Source organism: Chamaea fasciata, unplaced genomic scaffold (genome assembly GCF_029207755.1).
Source record: "Chamaea fasciata isolate MVZ Bird 193981 ecotype frontalis unplaced genomic scaffold, bChaFas1.0.hap1 SCAF_9, whole genome shotgun sequence".
Lineage (NCBI taxonomy): Eukaryota > Metazoa > Chordata > Aves > Passeriformes > Sylviidae > Chamaea > Chamaea fasciata.
Window position 1 is genome coordinate 3798334 of NW_027094094.1, and position 20432 is coordinate 3818765.

General features: G+C 42.1%; 1 protein-coding gene across 1 annotated transcript in view; it reads left to right on the top strand.

The window, feature by feature from the left end:
- Window positions 1-20432, top strand: part of CPXM2 (carboxypeptidase X, M14 family member 2) — a 68796-nt gene that overhangs the window by 4376 nt on the left and 43988 nt on the right. Inside the window, exon 2 of the mRNA XM_066190765.1 lies at window positions 16371-16480. Coding sequence (XP_066046862.1) covers window positions 16371-16480 — 110 coding nt within the window. The remainder of the gene's footprint in view (window positions 1-16370; window positions 16481-20432) is intronic.

Consider the following 20432-nt stretch of genomic DNA (forward strand, 5'->3'; position numbering starts at 1 on the left):
ATATTAATGTAGAAAGAAATCCAGTTGATGCCAGTGTGTTTGCAATTTTTTGTTTAAAGTATTAGAATCAATATAGTCAAATAGTCAATTCAGGTAGAAGTTAAAAGTATCAAACTGCCTCTTTGCCCTTTAAATGCCTCATAAATTAAGTGGTACTAGGCCATCCTTGGAAGGCAAACAGTTGGATTGACAGGTTTCGTGTATATAAACAGATTTCCATTCTCTAATCCCATCCTTGTTTGTATAGGCCTCTGTCCAAAGCCCATTCAAATCAGTGGAAAGAGTCTTGTTAACATCAATGTTTTTCTTTTATGAGGCTTTTAATAGAGTTCGATACATGGTGCCTCGGCTACCGTCTGTGGGGCAGATCCCTTCAGAGTCTGGGGTCTGACTGCAGGCAAAAATTCATCATCAAGAGATTTATGGGGCTGAGGTGCCCAGTAAGCACCTCAGTGTAGCCCAAATCTGCCACAATGAAGTCTGTAATTATTTTGATCTACAAAACCTAAACTTGTAGTTCTTTTAGAGCCATACCTCGGTTCTGAATAAATTTAGAAAAATGAAGGGGTGATGTTTATTTGTATGGCAATGCTCAGAGTGGGACTTGGAGCACATTTGTTTTGTATTTCACTGATCTCCCAGTGTTTGATCTCTGCACTATCAACATTTGTCTGTGTTTAGCCGAAATCAGGATTTCCTTTGTCTCATCTCATTTGGTGCTTTCCTCAGGCTTGATGAAACTCCTCAGATGCATCAGTGTTTGCCCCGTATTTGTTTGTTTTTCTGCATTCTTGCCACCTGTTCAGTAATGCAGTTCTGGAGGAGTTTGGTTTATTATTTCTTTTTAATTTATGTAGTGCAAAGGATGGGCCGGGTCTTTTCTGGAACATGTGTGAGGAGGAGTCAGTAAGGGAAGGCAAGGAGAGGATAAAATGGACAGTGCAGGCAAACATGGAAATAATCCAGCAGAGAGAGTTTGAATTTATAAAAATAAACTGATAGTACTTTAATTGAGATGTTTATCAAGATAATGAAAGCTTGGAGAGAGATCAGTGAGTGAATGAGGAGGGAAAGCTGAATCACAGGGATGTTATTCAGGAAAAACTGGAGATATTTTGGTGCGAAATGGGGGCGAAGCTCTGAAGAGTGTGTGAAGTTAAAAACATGACAGGTTTGGGGTGTTACTGGCATTTCTGTGGTGATTTTGTTCACTAGAAAGAAGAAATGGCAGAGTGACACATAAAGCATTGAACTGACAGCTGAAAGCACTTGAGACCTGGTCACCAAGATACACCAGCACAGAATTTCTCATGTGCTGCCCTTTTCCAGTCCTTTGGTGTCCCGTCTCTTAAACTTTCCTTCTCTGGGCAGCCCAAAGTGGAGCACTCCTGTGACCTAGAACACAGGTTTTAATTTTAAAGCTTTTGCTTAAACTTCTCACAATAGGAACTCTTTAAGAATGAACTTCCTGGCCCTAGGTGGATATCCCATGAATTTTAATATGACCTGTATTGCATCCTAATTGCCATATGTGACAAGCAATGTGGCTTTTAATGAGCTTTCTTTCATCTACCAGCCTCTATTTTCTCCTCAGCCCTCCTAAAATATGCAGAATAATGAAATGTTCACTATTCCATTTAAGAGCCCATCCTTTAAAGAATGTCACAACAAAAGAGGACAAGGGATGACTAAGAACGAACAATGAGCAATAGCCTCAAAATTGGCCAAACCTTTTTGATTAGCATCTTTCCTCACCCATGGCTTCAATGAATAATGTAACACGAGAAATAAAAAAATGGGAATAAACACATTTCATTATGCCAGAGAAAACCACTTTCAAAGATAATTCTTCCAGCAGCCTTCTCTGAATTCAACCCCGTGTTTCAGGTGAGAAAAATATCTCTTTAAAAACATCTCTTTAAAAGGGGAACGGTTTCACTGAATAGGTTTTAACAGTCTCGACCTGAGCCTAGAGTTGTTCCTGAAATGCCAGCATATTATGAGACACTCATTAGCTGAATTCAGTCTTGGGGTTTCATGTTATTATCTGTTCAGTGAGCCGGCTAGACAGGTCAATCCCTTGGCTCACAACCAAATTTCACTTATTTTGGGTTTGGAATGAAGATTTCTGTCAGCTGCATGAGCTTCAAATCTGTCAGAAAGATGAAGTAGTGGAAGTAGAAGCTGTAGTGCTGAGGAAGTAATTTCCTGCATTTTCAATATCTGAGCTGGGATTTTTAAGTCTTGCCCAATTCGCTGTCTGTGTAAAAAGCAAACTACCAAAGGACTGATGGTCTGAGTACAGAGTTGGGATTGAAGTGTCACGTTCACATAGTGGTTGCTTGTGATTTTATTGTTGTTATGCAAAGGGTGCTCTGGGTTTGGTCTTCTTGTCAGGCCTCTGGTGAGGTGATGTCTTGTGGGATTATTTGGTCTGTGTAAATATAAATTTGTCCCTTTAACGCTGGGTACTCAAGGAAAATGGGAGCAAACAAAGCTCTGATGTAGTTAAAATTGCTTGCCTTTTAGAATGCACTTTTAAATTCAGTGCCTGGAAAATGAAATGAGGATGTTCCGAGGAAACTGGCCAGCCCAAAGACGGCTCTCCACCACTGCTGCTCTCTGATTATTTTCCTGATGAGGTTTCCTAAACCACAAATTCCTGCATCTGTCAGGGTCAAGCCTTGCTCCTCTGGAGCCTCTTCTGACTATTTCAACTTCAAAAGTCTTTTGGTGGGGTGTTCGCATATCTAACCAAGCAATGAGAAACACCTACATTAAACCATTAGTAAAACACAGTGCAATGTTGATTCATTACTTCTGATGCCACCACATCTATAATTTCCTTGTGGCGCAGCAAAAGGAGCATTTCTGATTCCGTTCCCCTGCTGTTTTAACATCCCAGTGTGGGCAGGAACGGGGTATTCTGGCTCTCTGCTCTGCTGGGAGGGATGGAGCACTATCAGAGAGGAGCAAGGCATTTTATTGTTCATGCAGTCGACAGGCAGTGCTAAATCAGCTTGGCAGATGTAAAAGGAAAACTGTTTCTCTTTTCTACCCGTAGCTAAAAATGGCAAGGAAACAAAGGTGAGAAAAACAAGGATAATGAGGAGGTGCCAGATGGTGACTCAGGGAGTCAGGGTGCCTGTGAAGGCATCAGAGGCAGTGTGTGCAGGTCACTTAGGGCATCCTCAGAGCACTTGGGTTTAGCTCTTAATCCTTCCAGCCCTGCTCGAATTGAATTACAGAGGATATTCTGGTGAGTCTCCTGATAGATATCTAAAGTCCTCTTTTGGACATAAAGTGCTTCCCTTCTGGTGGGGAAGGCTTTGCACCATTTTAGCATGGGTTAAATGAAGACAAGGAAAGACAAGGGCTTCATTCCTCATTTGCTCAGCGATTTACATCATTTTTGCAAATAAAAAAAGGCTTTAAGGTGACTCTCCGATTCTGGAGGGGTGGTTAAAGGAGCTGTCTTACAAATGGGAATCAGCCCCAATAGACTGTGAAGCATATTTTATAACAGTACATTTCAAAGAATTACAGGAGATAATACCACTTTGTCAGAAGTGGGGAAACTCATTTTACTCTTGGTTTAGGAAGAGTGAATAGTTTCCTATTCTGACACATGAATGCCCCCCAAACCTACACTGCCTGGGCTCTTTGGGGCTGCATTGCTGGGATTTGACATTGCAGGAAAGTTTAAAAAAAGCTGGCAAGCTTCAGAGGACCAGCAGCTGTGACTCCTGGCTGGGGCTGAGTTGATTCAGGGGTGAAAATACCCAGATAAGGGATTAATCTTCGTTTTCCTTGTGGTTATTTACCTGTAACTTGCACAGGTCTGTAAGTAACAGTAAATAGAGTTTTGCTCCTGCTTTCACACAAGCATTAGCAGGATGCTGTGATTGCAAAAGTGCTGCTGCATCCAACATGCCAAGCCAGGAACCCAGTAAAAGTTGTGTACTTAAGTTAAACAGAGATCACAGTTCCATGGCTTTTTACTTTCTGCTACAGTGTACCTGCTCTGTAGCTTCTAGCTACTGACACAGAAAATATTACGTTCAAAGTGAATAGTGGAGGTGATTAATTGAGCTTTTTTATAGGGGGGCGTTAATTACTTACAGATTTATTTTGTAGTTTACTTTGTTTTTTAATGAATTGCCAGACAGACTTCTTGTGTGACTGTACATCAGCCTGGGGCTGCTGGTGAATTATTTAAGGTATGTACCTGGCAAAATTTTTCTCCTATAATCATTCCCAAAGACTAAGTCCAACTGAGATCTTCCATGAAGTTGCTAGTAAAGAATTATGCGTGCATCTATAGTTACAAACTTAAAAAATACGGGAATTTTGGAAGTTCTTCAATGGGACTCAGTTGGATAAAGTACCAGAGTCCTCTATTCATGTTGATTGTTAGAATTTTGTTTCTCATCACAGGCTGGATGGGAAGTACCCTATCCCAGCAGACAGACCCAGTTTTATCCCAGAGTGTGTAGACTGCACTGTCTTTAAATTCCAACCAAAAATTCCAATGAGAACTCTGCCAAAAGTAAATCTGAGCTGTATATGGCCTATATAGATGGCTGGTGGGGAGGCTGGAATTTCCCATGTTAAATCTGGGGTGGGTTTGGATTTGTTACAGGCTGAGGCTGACCCAAGAACGTGGGGATGTGTCCCAGCCTTCAGTGCATGTCCCTGGAGCAGGAGGCTCTCCCCAGGTGAGGTCAGAGCTCTCACACTGCTGAGGAATAGAGGGATGAGGACAGGAGCACACACCCCAGCTAAGACAGAGAGAAAAGTGTCTGACAGCTCTCCTGGGGGATATTTTGTTCCTCAGGCTCCTCTGGATAATTTTGGATCCCAGCAGGGATCTGCAGTCCAGAACTCCTGTGTGCTCCCCAGATGAGTGGCTCAGATCTAGACCAGTTCCTTTGCCTTTCATTAGATACATGGAAGTGACAAAAAGGGACCCCAGAAATCCTGATTCCTTCTGGTAGTGGAACAAAGGACTGGGGAATCATATACAGAATCAGAAATGTGAGTGGACTCTGAGTTTTCTTCCAAAGACCTTTAAAAGTGTTGACAAAGTGAGTCCAGGTACTGCAGAAGCCAAGTGATGGATGAAAGGCATGAGCCTCAGGGAAGAAAATGGATAAAATTCCCAGCTGCCAAAGTTTCAGGAATGAGGGCTGAGGGGTCTGAGCCTGGTAGCATGTGGAATACAAAATCCTGCAGACACATCTGATTTTTTCCATATTCCAAATACGCACTTGGCTTTTTTGGTGCTTGAATCCCAGTCAAGTGGCAATCAGACATGTAGACCCCCTGCTGTCTTACGAGAGGAATAAAATGGGAAACTTTAAAAAATATGATAAAAAACCATGCTAGTATGGAGTTAGTGCTGATAAAATGCCAAAGAACTCTGTGAAAAAGTGGACAGAAAACAGCACAAAACTTTTCCTCTGCGACTCTTTCAATATTTCTGCTCATTAATCCTGAATCAGATTTTTTTCCTTTCCAATTAGGAAGTGGAAAAATGAGGAGTTTTATGCTCAGGGAAGCTTGCCTTGTAGCTTTCCCTATTCCATAGCTTTTCAAGTGCAGAATACCTGCACTTAGCAAATACTTTTGGCTCCTGTGCGTGGGAAGGAGGATGGATTCTCCAAGGCAGCACTGGAGTTAATAAGTCCCTAATCGTGACCTGAACTTTTCACATTAACGCATTGATGTTTTGCAGTGGAGATGAAATCTCTTGGTGACAATGTGTGCACTTTTCTCCAGGGAAAGGATGTCAAACGTCACTGGGCAACTGGTAAAAAATTAGAGTTTATCTGAATGCACTCCTGAGCATTCCTCCTTGGGTCCCCAGGCTGGGAAGTGCGTTGCCTTCAGCTTGGATTTTTGGGCTTTCAGCCTGGAGCAGGCAGACGTGAATGCAGTCAGTTTTATACTCACTAGTAACTCAAATTCCAATTCATTTGGAGCTCCTGACACACTTTGCCTTGAACCAGTGAGGCCTCCAGTGTGCTAAATGTGGGGCCTGTGATTATGAGCCTTCGCTGGACCACGGCTGAATTGTTAAACAAAGCAGAAAAGATGTTTGGACAGAATGAATTTTGGGAATCTTTCACGGGTGCATAAGGCTGCATGACTGTAGGAAGCTGGAGTAGGGAGAAAGGAGCTGTGAGCACTCAGCCATTTGGCTTGGAGAGGTGCCCACCCTTGGAGATATTTGTCTGAACCTGGCTTGAACTGCTTTATCTCCTTCACTCCATAGCTTGGAGCTGGAGCTTCCCACCAACTTCCCAGCTTAAGCTCCAAACCTTCCCTACAATCCTCTCAGAGATACCCAAAAGCAGTGTCTTCCTCAATTTTAGCATTTTTCCTTCTGCAGACAGGAAGCTCAGAGCCTTGAGAAAATGCTGAGTGTTCAGAATTTAGAAGGTAATAACCAAGCTTTCAAATCCACAGATTCCTGGTGCTCGCTTGGGCTTGAGGCATTTAAAAATTTACTGAGTTATTTCCGTAGCTGATTCTTCCGTGATTAGTTTGAGGGCAGGTAGAGAGGGGGAAGTTGGACAGAGTGACTCGGGAATGTCCAAATGTCATCCTCACAGTGGACACATGGGAGCTAAAAAGTTACCTGAGAGCTGAAATCCTTGGGAAGATGAGCAAAAACTCAGGGAATCACACCTGGTGGAATGTGGGAAAGGGGGAGCCTGGCTGCAGAGGGGGCTCTCTGAGCTCCTTACAAACCATGCCTTTCTCTAAAACTACTTTGGGAAGGGACTGATTCCCTTTGCAAGCTGGGCTCTATCCTTAGATTTTCCATGTTTTCCAGTGGGATTCCTGTGCTGCCCTGGGGTTTGTGTCCCCTGAATGAGCACAAATTGGAGACCTCTTCCCAAGGGAAGCCCCTCTCATGCACCCCTGAAATTCTGTTCCTCTTTTCTTCTTTATTTATTTCTGGGATTTGAGGTGTGGGTTTTTTAGTTGTTGGTTTGGGTTTTTGATTTGGTTCTTTTCTTAATAAAAGACTGTACTCACACTTCAATCCAGGCCTGGATTTGATTTTCTCAGATCTCAGAGTTTTAGTTATTTTAGTTATTTTTTGACATTTTGCTTCTTGGTGCTTTGAACTCTTAACCCCTCTGCTCTCAGGGTACTTTTCAAGGATGCAACAGCTTGGACATAGTGGGCTTTGGAGGAAACAAGAAAGCTCTGTTATGTGAGTTCCTAAATCTTTGCTTTTCTGCACTTCTGGATATATCCAAAGAACCTCTGGTTATTTTCTATGTGCACCTGGGCAATTTTTTATCCCTCCAATGAAGGAGTTTTCTACTGTTTGGGCTTTAAATGTCCGAGTTATTTCTGATATTTTAGTGCTGTCGTAGAGCTGTGTATGAAAGAATACTCAAGAATTCAGATAATTCTGTGTATTCAAAAAATACGCAGTCTATCAAATGAAAAATCAATTAAATGAAAAAAAGTAATTAAGTGAGAAGCAGACAACCCAACCAAACTTATATTTTCTTTTTCTCTGCTCTAGAACTTAAAAATTGATTCCTTTTTAAGGGTTGGGAAGGAGTACAAAGCTTGAGTTCAGGTTTATTGTAACCACGCAAATTACCTCTGGAATCACTGTCTGGGCAACAGCTCCAGGCAATATGAAAACTTCCATGCCTTCTGAGAAGTGTTTGGTTTATTAATTTCTCTTATTGTTTCCTATAAAATAATAACAACAGATGTGATGCTAGAGAAAAAAAAGCGTATAAATGTCTAAACTTGCTAGAGTAGACACACCAGGTCTTGATAAAACTCAGACCTTACACTTTATAAAAGGTTTTAAAACCAAGCTGGATTGGTTTGAGGTATTTCCTGTCACAGCCTCCTTATATAGGTCGAGTATTTATCCCAGATGTGCAGCCTGGCAGAGGGCTGGGCAGGGAGGGAGAGCAGGGTGACTGCTCCAGGAGAGCTGAGGCTGGAGCAGAGCCTCCCAGGGATGCTCCCTGGGTGCTGCTGGAGGAGAAAAGGGTGGGAATTCCCAGGGGTGAGGGTTGCCTTGGCTATCCCAGCCCATCTTTGAGGGTGTTGCTTGTGCATGGAGCTGTGTTTGCAGTTTGTTGGTGTGTTCAAACCTTAATGTCACCACTGAGGAGCAGCACGTTGTTGGGGAGATTTCAAATCGACAAGGATGAGTTTTTCCCAAGGCAGCAGAGGAGGATTGATGGTCTGGTCAGAAGGATGATCCTCACCCAGGTCTCACTGCAGATACAGACTGCTGCTGCTTGGCACTCTGTTGGCAATTTGAGTATTTTTAACTTTAATAATAAAAATGTGAAAGATGACATCTCAACTCTCAGCTAAGATGGTTAATGACTCTCGGCTGCCTAAAGGCGCAGCTCGTGCTGCTTCATCAGCGTGGCTCTGGAGTTCTCTGGCTTGCACCAGGAGCTAAGTCAGAAAGCTGAAGGGGTAGAAAACAGCCTATGAAACCCCAAACTGAAGAGCTGAGTGATTCTACCCACATCCATGATTTACTCTTCGCGTTACATCATCGAAGGAAGTTAATGCGTCTGTTTCGGAATCATTTTCAACTCATTTTCTGCCTTGTTGAGGAGCAAAAAAAAAAAATACAGTTTTGTCTGTGCTAGAGCTTAACTGGATTAAAATTTGAATAACATTAACTGGAACCGACTGGGAAGCTGCTGATTTCAGTCCTTCTCAAGTGTAAATTTAGCACTTGGGAGTGGAGGTGACTGTAGCTGTGGGGGTAGAATTTAATGGCTCGTCACTGCTAATGAGAACTTCACAGTTTCTCGGGTTTTTCCTGCTCCATGTGTGTGGGCTTCACCTCTGAGCTCGAGAGAGTGAGAAGGTGAAAGCTGGGTGATATCAGAGTAGTGCCATTTATTCCAGTGGAATTAGGTTATCCCAGTGGAATCAGGTGTTTCCAGAGGATTTCTGAAGCTGTTCTTGTGTATCTCAGCCCCAGGAGAGCAATTCTGTTTCTCAGCCCCTTTCCTGTGTCCTCCCACTTGGGCACTTCCTTTGGACCACCTCAAATCCATGTTTTGTTTTTTTTTTCCAAAAGCATGGCTGTGTTGCAAAATCCTCAAAAAAACCAGCCAGAATTCTCAGTTAATGTGGATGTCTGGGACCAGGAATTATGGATACTTTCCAGTTTCTTTATGTTTAAGAAAGTTCATGACTATGCTGTCACTCTGCCCAGGGAATGTTCTATACCAACCATGGATATATTGGATATATTTAGTGCTGTGTAAAATTCCTGCTACAGTTCTCATGGAGGGGGATAATTGTGCCACAAGGCAGTTTTATCCTCGTCCAACTTCTTATATATTTATCCTATTTTTGGCGAAATGCACTCAAATTGGGTTGCTAATGTGGTTAAACTTGAGCACTTCCAAGATGTCTCATTTATTGAGCCGGGGTTGTATCTTAAGATCAGAGTTACTTCCATCTTGGTTTTATACTTGTTAATAGCATTCCAAGTTTTATTGTTTATTTTTGATGGCTACAATTAATGCTCTGAGTGTAGAATCTTTGCTCTTGCAGTACACCTCAGTGACCTGGTATTTTTAGCTATTTCTGGCACGAAGATGTGTTTTTAATGGTAATTTTTGTCCTATACCCAGCCATTGTGCAAGTGGTCTGTCTCAGTTTTGTTCTCCATTTTTTTGGCTAAGTCTGTTTGTTTGGCTCTGGAAAAAAGGGGATGGTTCTCATTTTTGATGGCTGTACTCAGTTTTGTGGCTTCAGCTGGAATTACAGGAAGTCTTCACCCTGTGCTTCAGAAAAAAAAAAAAGATCAGAAGAGACATTTTGAAATTAACAGCACCGAATTCAGCCTTTGTCAAAGCTCATAATAAAAAGTTAAGAACTGATATGATATTTTTCAGACTGGGTACTTTTGACCACTGAAGAAAATACGTTTTCTTCAGAGTGATTAAGCAAACTACTTTGTAGAGAGAGGGGAGATCATTGCAGATGTGGGTACAAATTGGAGGGCTCCTTGTGCCACATCACACATCGCATCCTCTGCCAGGCTGGTGGCAGCAGAAGGCAGCTCAGGGAGGGAATGTGATGTCTGGAGTTTAGATGAACCTCTTGAGTCTGAAAGCCTGGCCAGGAAACTCCCAGGCACTCTGGAAACTCCTGCCTCCAGCTGTGCCAGGAATAATAGAAGCTCTTCCTGCTAAATGTTTTGTTGCATCTGGAGCCAGCCACAACCTGGGCTTGTGACAGAGAAAAAAAAAAAATAAAGTGAAAAGCTAATGAAAGAAAACGAAAAAGTGTATTTTCAGCATCTCATTTTGTTTCATGCCAGACCTGACCTAAAGAACCCAGATAATTCTTCATTTATTCTTTATTTGTTTTTACACCTTCAAGAGCAATCACGAGTATATGTTGCAGTGCTGTGATAAATATTTCCTCCTGAGAGATGTCCCCGATGTTGAAGACTTCAATGCAGCATTTGTTGCTTGTCCTGGAAAAATGCACAGTTTCAATGCAGCATTACCCAATAATTAATGTGGTCTTAGGACAGGAGATGTTGGCATCTCCCTAATTCTTTATTTGATCTGTGGTCTGTGACTATAATTCAGTATTTTAATTTCTGTGCAGGGGATTTGTTGTAAGTGCAGTTTGCTTGCTTTGGTCTCGCAGCGTTCTGGGAATGGGTTTTTCAGAAAAAGTAAATAAAAGCAAAAGGTGTTTGAGGAACTTTCAGCTGCCTCAAGATGCTGCTTCAAATGGTCCGGGGTATAGGGTGGTCTGAATTCAGGCCAGAAAAGAAACTTGTAATTGTTGTTAGCAACACTTGAGATATGAGCAGAGTCAGAGAACCACTCAGACTGAAATCCATGGACGTTTTTCCGGGGAAAAGCTGGGCCATAGCAACTGTGGAGTGTGAGTCATGAACATCTGTGGGAATTTCACACTTCCATGATCACATCATCCAAACAGCAACATTCAGAGGCCAAATTTGCACACACCCCCCCGCCCAATGCCCTCATAAATAAGTATAAATTATTTATGTAATATATATATATATATAACAGAAATTATTTAGAAAATGGAAAACTTTATTCTGTTTAACTCAGCCCCTACAAAAGCTGTCCATCACAGAAAAGTAATCAAAAGATATTTTCAGCAAGGAGAAGGTTGTCAGAAATGTGATTTTTTACTGTTATTCCACCTTGCAGGTGCACTGCAGTATTAAAGTATTTTGCATACCTGTGACCTAAACATAAATTCAGAAATTAGACTGCCAGAGTTCCCATTAAGAGTTTCTGCTGTTGGAAGATGAATTATCAACCACACTTTTGATAGGAAAATCTCTAAATTTAGCTGCTAGGGCAAAATGTATGACATTGGCCTCATTAAGAAATTTTTATGCAAGACCATAAAGAATGGTAGGAATGGTATAATGAACATTAAAGTCTTAATTCCCACAAAATATACACTCACTTGTGTGCTTAATTTACCTGTAGCTGTAGGTAAATTCACAGTTTTGCCTGTTAACTGCATGTTGAAGTGTTTTGTTTAAGCAAGACTTAAACCCGATATCTCCCCTGGGACAGGGGATTGTCAGACTGCACAAAGCTGATATTTCTCCATTTCCAGATCCCAGAATCTCTGCTCATGAGGAGTTAGAGCAGCACTTGTAGGAATTGGAGAGGATTACAGATATGACTCTTATGCTATGGACTGAAGAGGAAACATGATGCTTCTCTCTGCCCTTCCATTTGAAAAGCTAAACATATTCCAGAATTGATGGAAAATTCTCTTCAAGTTAAGGAATTGTTTGTCTGCTTTGCCTCTGAAAGAGAAGGGCAGAATGATTTCCTAAATGCATCTTTATTAGATACAACAGCCATAAAGGCAATCTGGATTCGTCTGGCATCATATATTTAGACCAGAAGGAAATAAAATAAAGGAACAATTCAGGCAATAGAGATGAACACAAGTGTTTTCATTGCTAATACAGTTGTGTGCTACAGAAGAGCTAAAATAGCAGCACAGCAGCTGTAATTACACTGCAGGGGTGAAGGAAACCACACTGGCTCTGCAAAGGGAGGGATTTTGACCAGAGCTTCAATTGAAGATGCTGCAGCAACAGGACAAAGCCATCATGAGGATGGAACTGCTTTCAAATATCCCCACACATGCTGAGACTGCAAATTGAGCCCCTGCTGGCTTGAGGAGGGAGCTCAGCTGCACATTCGGGTGTTGTTCTTGCTGTAGGCAAACCTGGAATAAGAGGTCAATTCAGGTTTCAAGAGATGAGGTGGAGGCTGAGCTAATTCCTGAGGGTTTCTGCTGCTGATTTCTGGGGACAGGGGATTTCCTACAGTGTCCAGGTACCAGAAGTGCCTTGGTGCCCTGGCTGGGACTCCCGGGAGAAGAATAGTTGACAATAATGGCCACTGAGATGTGACCATTTAGCGTTGCTGTAGGAAAGCTGTTCTGGAATGCAAACCTCACAAGAACACACTTCCACAGACAAATGTTACCAACTCTGAATCCAAGCCCTGTCTCTTTTTTACAGCTTGGAGTTAATTAATTTCATCCAGATGTTTTATTAATGGCTGTTTTCTGAAGTGAACACCTATCCATGGCTGCAAATCCCACACAAAATCATGCTTGAATATGGGCCAGGAAGGAAGAAATGTCCACAACAACCCCTTCCCTGCACCTTCAAGCTTGATGTTTGCTTTTTGTCTCTCTAAACCAGAAATGCGTTTTTTTAGTAAGTTCTTATGTGCCCAGGACGTGCATTTCAATGTCTCAAACCCACAGTTGAATTCCCTGTGTTTTCTAATGATTAAATTTTCAGCTGGTTAAAGGAACAACCAAATAACTGGGTCATTTCCAGCTGAATCCACTCTGCAATAGATTCACACAATTCTCTGGTCATTCCTGCTGTCCAGTTTCTGTGGCTTTCCCCAAGGTTTTTCCAAACTGGCATAGAGAGTACAAAATCATTAAGACAGCCCTACTGATTGGGTGGCAATTTTCATTGTTTCATGAAATATTTCATCAAGTTAATAAAATGTATTAAAGCAATACTTTAAAAAGTAAAGTTTTTATGAATGCTATAAATCAGTTTCTTTTCCTGTATGTTTTTCAAAACTAGGCTGTTCTGGTTATCTCCAGTAGCTTTAAGAAGCAGGGGACACACACCCCAACAGAATAATTTATCCAAAATTAAATTCACAGTATGACTCAGGTTGGGTTTTTTCAGTAGTGATGTGACGAATTCAGGGGGACTTTGTTGTATTATAATGAGTAAATTTGAGGTCATCAGAAGAGGCTGTAGTGAAAAATTTGTCCCCATCATCTCTAAACATTACAAAATGTTCTGATCGACGTGCTCCTCTTTTCAATCCTTTGTTGATGTTGGAATTCGTATGCTTGTGGAAAACACTTCTATTCCTAAAGTGTTGATATTCAAATATTATGGCTATAAACAGAAGTCACAATTTTATTTAAAATCAAGTCTTTTCTTGTATAAAACTGCATGAATTCCATACATCCAAGCTGCTGCAAACAACAGTCTTGATGATTCCAAGAATATAATCCCCATGCAGGGTTACACAGATGGAAATATCTAAAGGTCTTCGAATGCAAATCCTGCTGCTCTGCTCCCAGTTTGGGATGTCCACTGGAGAAAGAGGAGCCAACAGTGGAAGAAAGTATTTTCATTAATTTTCAGTCAAGTATTGCAGCAAAATATTCAGATTTTTTCTTACCAAGATAAAAGAAAAAAAATTATTTGGTTAGTTAGTGAAGTTACAGCTTAAAGTCTAGAGAAAGCAGGTGTTCTCCTGTTAATTTATATGGATAACTGTAAAAAATAAATTCCAGGATACTGTTCAGTTGGTGGTAAAGATCCTCATGATTTCACTTGGAATATTGGGAGGTTTGAGCAGACTGAGAAGGAGAGTGTTGTGAACAACGCATTGCAGGGTTTTCATCAGAGTTACCTGTTCTGCCTGTGGTAGTCCCTGCCTGCTCAGACAGCCCAGTCTTGGTTCCATTGACAGCTCCTGCTAAATTGAGCATTTCCTAATACTGGCCTGGTAATCTGATGTATCCACAGACAGCACAAGTAATTCATCCTTGAAGAATAAAGAGCAGTCAAGTGCCTTTCTCTGAGATCCACCTGAACATTTATTATTAAGCTTCAATTCCTCTAGAAACAAACACCAAAATATTCTGGGAATTTTTTTCAGCCTGGAAATACCAGTCTTGGAGCCTAAATCCACAGGCAACTCAGGAATTCTGCAGCTTTATAGTGAATTAATAACATTTCATTCTGAATAAAACCGGACCCTCTCCTCGTATCTGCATGGGCGGGTGAATGTCACTTCAGGGAACCTCAGCCTGCTCTGACAAGCAGCTGCCAGGCTCAAAAATGTTGCATTTCCTACGGGTTTCATCAAAAAAGAGTTTTGCACAGCCAGGAGTAGTGGTGGGTAAGGACTGTGCATCCAGTGGAGCAGGGATGTGACACCTGGGGTAGCTCCATAAACCTTTGCTGCAGTCTGGCAGAAGAGAACAGGATGTGGAACACAGAGACTTTCCAACTTCTATTTTATAACTCCCAGCAGGAGCTGTAGATGGCCCCTTGCCTTTGGTAGGGGCAGGATAAACACTGAATTAAATATTTCATGAACTGAGCATGCAAAACCAGCTTGCTTTTACTTTGTTTTCAGATCAGACCTGGCACAGGTAGTTCTGGGTAACTTTTGAGTGTGGGGAATGTCAAGATTGTTCACAGAGGAATATACACTAAAGTGCCAAAGCATTCTCAGATTGCACCATGGCATTGATTTCCAAACTTGCCTCGAGGACCAAACTTGTTTAAAAAAGGCAGGCAGGCAGTTCCCAACGATGTAATTTACTCCCAGTAGAGATCTGTCAGAGCCTGAGACTTCTTCCAGTTGGGGTATGATGAAAGATGCAACACTCTATAAGGAAATGAAATTAAAACAATCAGACAATCAAACCAAAATCCTCCCAGCTATTCCTTCCTCTGGCTTTCATTACACATCCTGTATCTTCTCTGGTTTGGATAATTGAATTGAAAGCTCTTTGAAATGAGGAGCTGTCTACATTTCAGCTCTTATGTAAGACTCGGAGCGCTGTTGGTACTTTAGAAAATACATTCATTTTTAGCTTTTGTCTTTGCTACTTCTGAAGGAGACATTTGGCCCTGGATTTGTGTGAGAACTTCCTAAGGGTGAACAAAGAACCAGCAGCGTGAATTGACAGCCTGTAACATTTTTCCTGAGGGATTTTAGTTTGTTGTGAACTGAGGAGGAGTCTGGGAAATCCCACATCTTGCCAGTTTGTGCCTAATAATGCCAAACTTCACCTGGAAGTTCAATACAACCAGGAGGAGATTCTCAGGTACATTCCCACTGTCCAGGGCAGAGTTCCCATCCCTGGAGGGATTTAACAGAGGTGTGGATGTGGTACTTGGGTACAATAGTGTTGAACATGGCAGTGCTGGGGGAATGCTTGGACTTGATGATTTTTGATGGCTTTCCCAACACAAATGATTCTTTCATATTCTGATAACCTCATGACAGTTGGTGAGTGGTTAAAAAGCCAAACATTTGTCTGATAATCACAAAACAGTTTTTTCCTGACCTCTTCTATTCCAAAGCCAGAGCTCCAAGCACTGCTTCGCTGAAGTAATGGCATTTGCTTTTCTGTCCTCAAGGATGTGCAGAATTTGGGGCTTAGAGAGATGGTCCTTGGTTCAAAATTGCTCCATTTGTGTTGAATCACCACCTCTGCAGAGGTCAGCTCCCTCTGGACTGTCAGACCTCTGGAACAAATGCTGTTGTGCAACAGGAGGGACTCTGAGTGAAGTTTCTAGAACAGATTTTAATTAGAAACATAACTTCATACAGTAGCTTGGAATGAGTACAGGGGAGGGGGGGGGGGGGAAATATCCAAGCAAGGGATGAAAAAGAAAACACCAAAAAGAAAAAGGACGTTTTACTGGTGTTTTGTACTGAAAAGCACTTGACAGGAAACACTGTGCATGTCCCTGAGAAACTGAAGCACAGAGCAAGCGGTAATAACTATCTGAGCGCCTGGAAACGGTGTAAATCTGCATTGCCTCATTGATTTTCCTGGAGCTGCCATTTCTCATTGACCTCAGCTCCGCTGTGCTCGTTTGTCCCAGGGAGGACCCCGGCCAGCTTGGCACTGCCGAAATCCAGAGACTTTGAATACTTGTTTGTTTTGTGTTGTTTTGGGGGAGTTTTTTGGTGTTTTTTTTTTTTTGCCTTGTTTAATTAAAATTTAATCAATCTTTTGTTTTGTAGATTGCCCTCCACTTGGTCTGGAGACATTAAAAATTACTGACTTCCAGCTCCATGCCTCCACAGCGAAGCGCTACGGCCTCGGGGCGCACCGGGGAAGGCTCAATATTCAGGTAACATCAATTTTTTTTTTCTTTCTCCTGAGTGGGAGAATGGCTCCAGGTTGTGCTGCCAAATAAAGAGAACCAGTGGATAGTTATTGCTTCTGACTGCTTTGTCAGCTCATGTAATTCAAATGAGGGGGAAACACTGGGGTGGTAGAAGGGAGTAAGTTTGATGGATAACCTTTGGGTTCGTGGAGTTTTAGGAAAAACTCTGAACTTGGTGTGCGAATGCAGACAGACCTCTGTGAACAGGCAAAGGTGGGGCAGCTCCCCTCCCAGCTCCAGATCATCCCAGCTCCCTTCACAGCCAGCCTGCAAGGAAGCTCTCACAGCAAGTTGCTTTTTTTCTTTGTTGTTTGCCTGTAGTTAATGACAGTGGTTAATTGAAAGTGTGGTTTCAAGTGAAACCCTTTCCCTAAGGCAGTTTTTTTTTTCAGAAGCAGTGATTATATCATCCAAAAAAAAAAAAAAGCTTCAATCCAGAACTCTCTAACGTACAATCCTGTTTAGCTTCTTTTCTTTATGATTAAAAATGTGTTTAGGTGCTTTGCAGGACCAAATGCCATTTTCCCATTTCTCGTGTTTCAGTTTCCCACTTCATTATTAGGGCTGTTCTCTGAATTCCAGTCTGTCCAGACTAAAAATGGTACTTTGCATGATAAAGCATTATACTTAAAGTCATAAACAGGATATCAGCACCACGCCAGCAGTGAAAGATCTCTGAAGTTTATTTAATTTATCTTTTATTATTAGACCCCTCCATTTGTGTTTTCTCCCCAGCTGAAGGGGTTTGATGCTCAGGGGGATAAAGGCTGGGACTTCCCCCTGGAAGAGGGATCATCACCCTTGGTTAAAATCCCACTGCACAAACATCCCTCTGAGCTTCTCTCTGGGGAAAATACCTGCGCACCCCTCCTGATTTTTTTTTTATTTTTTTTAGTGTTTGTTTTGATGTATTAAAGTGGGTCAGAAAGCTCAGGAAACCACTTTGGAAAAGCCAAAGCACAGAGGTGGGAATGGGCTCTTCCTTTCCAATCCAGTGGGCAGGTTCCTGGGGTTGTGTGCAAGGTGAGGTCTCACCTGCAGCCTCCATGTTTATTGTCTTTTGAGAGCCCACTGAGGGAGTTTGCTTCTCTACTTGGTATCTTCTGCTAGGAAAAAAACTCCTCCTGATCCCAAAAATGGAATGCAGATGATATTCAGGGGAGTTCTAGAGGAATGCTCATTTATTTTATTGCAGTCTTGTTTATATAATGGCATAAAACCAAGGACTGTGATGGAAACCTCTGAGTTCTCTGTTGGTTCTGGCTACTTGCTTTTCATGCTGCTGATGAAGTTAACTTATTTAGTCACAAGACCACATTGGTTTAGACCAGGAGTCCATCCAGTCCTGTCATCACCAGGAGTGTGTTAAAATAAATAGAGAGGTGATAAATAAATATATAATATATATAAAATAAATAGAGTGTTACCAATGGCTGATGCTTCCTCTAAATATAATCACCAGTGAAGCCAAGGGCACAGTCTTTTACTGGGAAGCAAAACAGAAGAAAAATGCCACTCAGCTCTTCCCAAAATTTCCCAAAGCTTGGATTAGACCAAATTTTTTTTTTAACCCCTACTGAAACTGTAGATACAGTAATTCCCTAAACCCCCTCACCCCACAGGGTTGCTCCAACTTTTAAAAAAATTGGGCTTGCATTTATTTTTCTGTAAAACCAGCTTTTTCAGGCTTAGTTAAAAATGATCAGCACTTTTCTAAACCTAGAATCTGCAGGTCCCTGTCACTGGGGTTTCAGTGCTCTGTTTGACTCTGCACGAAGATTCCTGAGTTTCAGTCATATTTAGAGGGAATTTGCTTCTAGGCAGGGACAGGTACAGCAGGTGGCTGATGTGTCAGGTGGGTAATGAGGTCCCTGGTGGTTTCTCTTCGCTGCTCAGCGCAGGAGGTTGCAGCCTGCTGGGGAGAGGCAAAAGGCACTGGGATTTGAGCTGCTGTGTTTTCCTGCTTCTCAGAACCGTACGTGAAGGAAAACACTTGGCCCAGCTCGGTAACACTGTGGGGCCGCTGGAATTCTGTCAACATGTCATGCTGTGGGTATGGTGACAAGCAATTCCATGGGCTGCTGCCCTTGTCCAGTGATCTGGATATCCCCACAGAGCTGTCACAGTGTTCGTGGGACTGTGGTGTTCCCCCCCAAAATAATACAAAATCCTCTCTCTGCCCAACCTCATCATCTGATGCAAAGTCAGCTGAGAAGCTCAGGGCTCTCCCCAGGTAACTGGCGCTGCCTCAATTCACAGAGAATTTGCAGAGTAATTAAGTTTTTCTAAAGCTTTACAGGGTTTGTTTTGGTTTCTCTTTTTCCCCTTTTTCCTGTTTAGATTATCTGAAGCACATGAGATGAATCAGTTGGGGTGTGCTTTATTCCAGAGAATTGGAAAAGACTTTGCAAGATCTGCTTCTCTTGTGCCCTTGAATTGCGTGGGACCTGATTTTCCTCCCAGTCCTGCCTGAATGTGGGGATTAAGGTGGGATTTCTCCAGGGCACGAGCCACGTTGGTAGATCCCATATTTTGGAGATCTAACTGCAGTAGTGGCACAACCAGGAGTAATTTAATATCATCAAGAGAAGTCATGGCATAAAATAATATTAGTTGAGGCTCTCTGCCTTCAGGGATAAAATTCATTAGTATTTGTCACTCATACGATAATTAAGAGTGGTTGAAACGTGAATAATTTGTCAAACTGTGTTTCTTTTCCTTCCTCATTTTCCTTGTTGGAGAAATCCAAACACTGAAGATGAACCACGTAAAGCAATCCCATGTCTGCAGACACAGGCATTTGTGTATGAAGGAGATCTCCCAGTGCCTGAAGGGGCTCCAGGAGAGATTGGAGAGGGACTGGGGACATGGGATAGAGGGACAGGACGCAGGGAATGGCTTCCCACTGCCAGGGGGCAGGGATGGATGGGAATCCTGGGCAGGAATTGTTCCCTGGGAGGGTGGTGAGGCCCTGGCACAGGGTGCCCGGAGAAGCTGGGAGATGCAGTGTTCAAGGCCAGGTTGGACACTGGGGCTTGGAGCAGCCTGGGACGGTGGAAGGTGTCCCTGCCATGGCAGCGGTGGCACTGGATCAGTTTTAAAGCCCCTCCCAACCCAAACCATCTTGTGATTCCATGATTGTCTTTCCAGGTCTTTGTTCCCTTTGAAAATCTGCGTTATCAAATCCCAAGAAAAAGACAAAATTATTGAAGATTTACTCGCAGTGTGTTTCAGTTCTTCCCTACTGGCAGTGGTTGCTATAAATACCTGTGATGAGTAATGCTTTTTGTTGTTGTTGTTTTCCTCCCAAACTTCCTATGGCAAAATAATTTTTTTGATCATCCCTCTGGGAATGGAAAAGAATTTAAGCAGAGATAGTTTGATATTTGGTGTATTTTTACTGCTGCTCCAGCTGATTTGTGGCAGAAGATTGGAATTTCTTTCTTTATTTGAATACATTTTGGTAGTATCATCTTTCTCCTCATTATAGAATAAGACTTCTAGAACACTGGTATTGTGAGCAGGTTTTTATTCTGCCTTGCACATGTCTAATTTGGAAGAGAAACATGAATTAAAACACAACGTCGTATTATTTTTAAAGGAATTTGTAACCTTCATCTTATTTTCTGGATACCTAGTAAGCAGCCGACTTGGTTTAGCTGAATTACAATTTCCGACTTTCACACTTGGGAATAACTTATTTATGAGTGACAGAAAAAGTCTCCTTTTCTCTATCCAAAAGGATTTTTTTTTCATAAGGCACTGCATATTGAGAAATATTTTTGCATTTGGCTGCAAGTGAAACACAAACTGGGTTAGACTTGGAGTTATTCTTGAATATTCTGTGAAGGGAAAAAGGATTTGCTCAAGACTTAGCCCTGGCTTCCAATTTTCATTAGCTCCTTCAGCCTCCTGC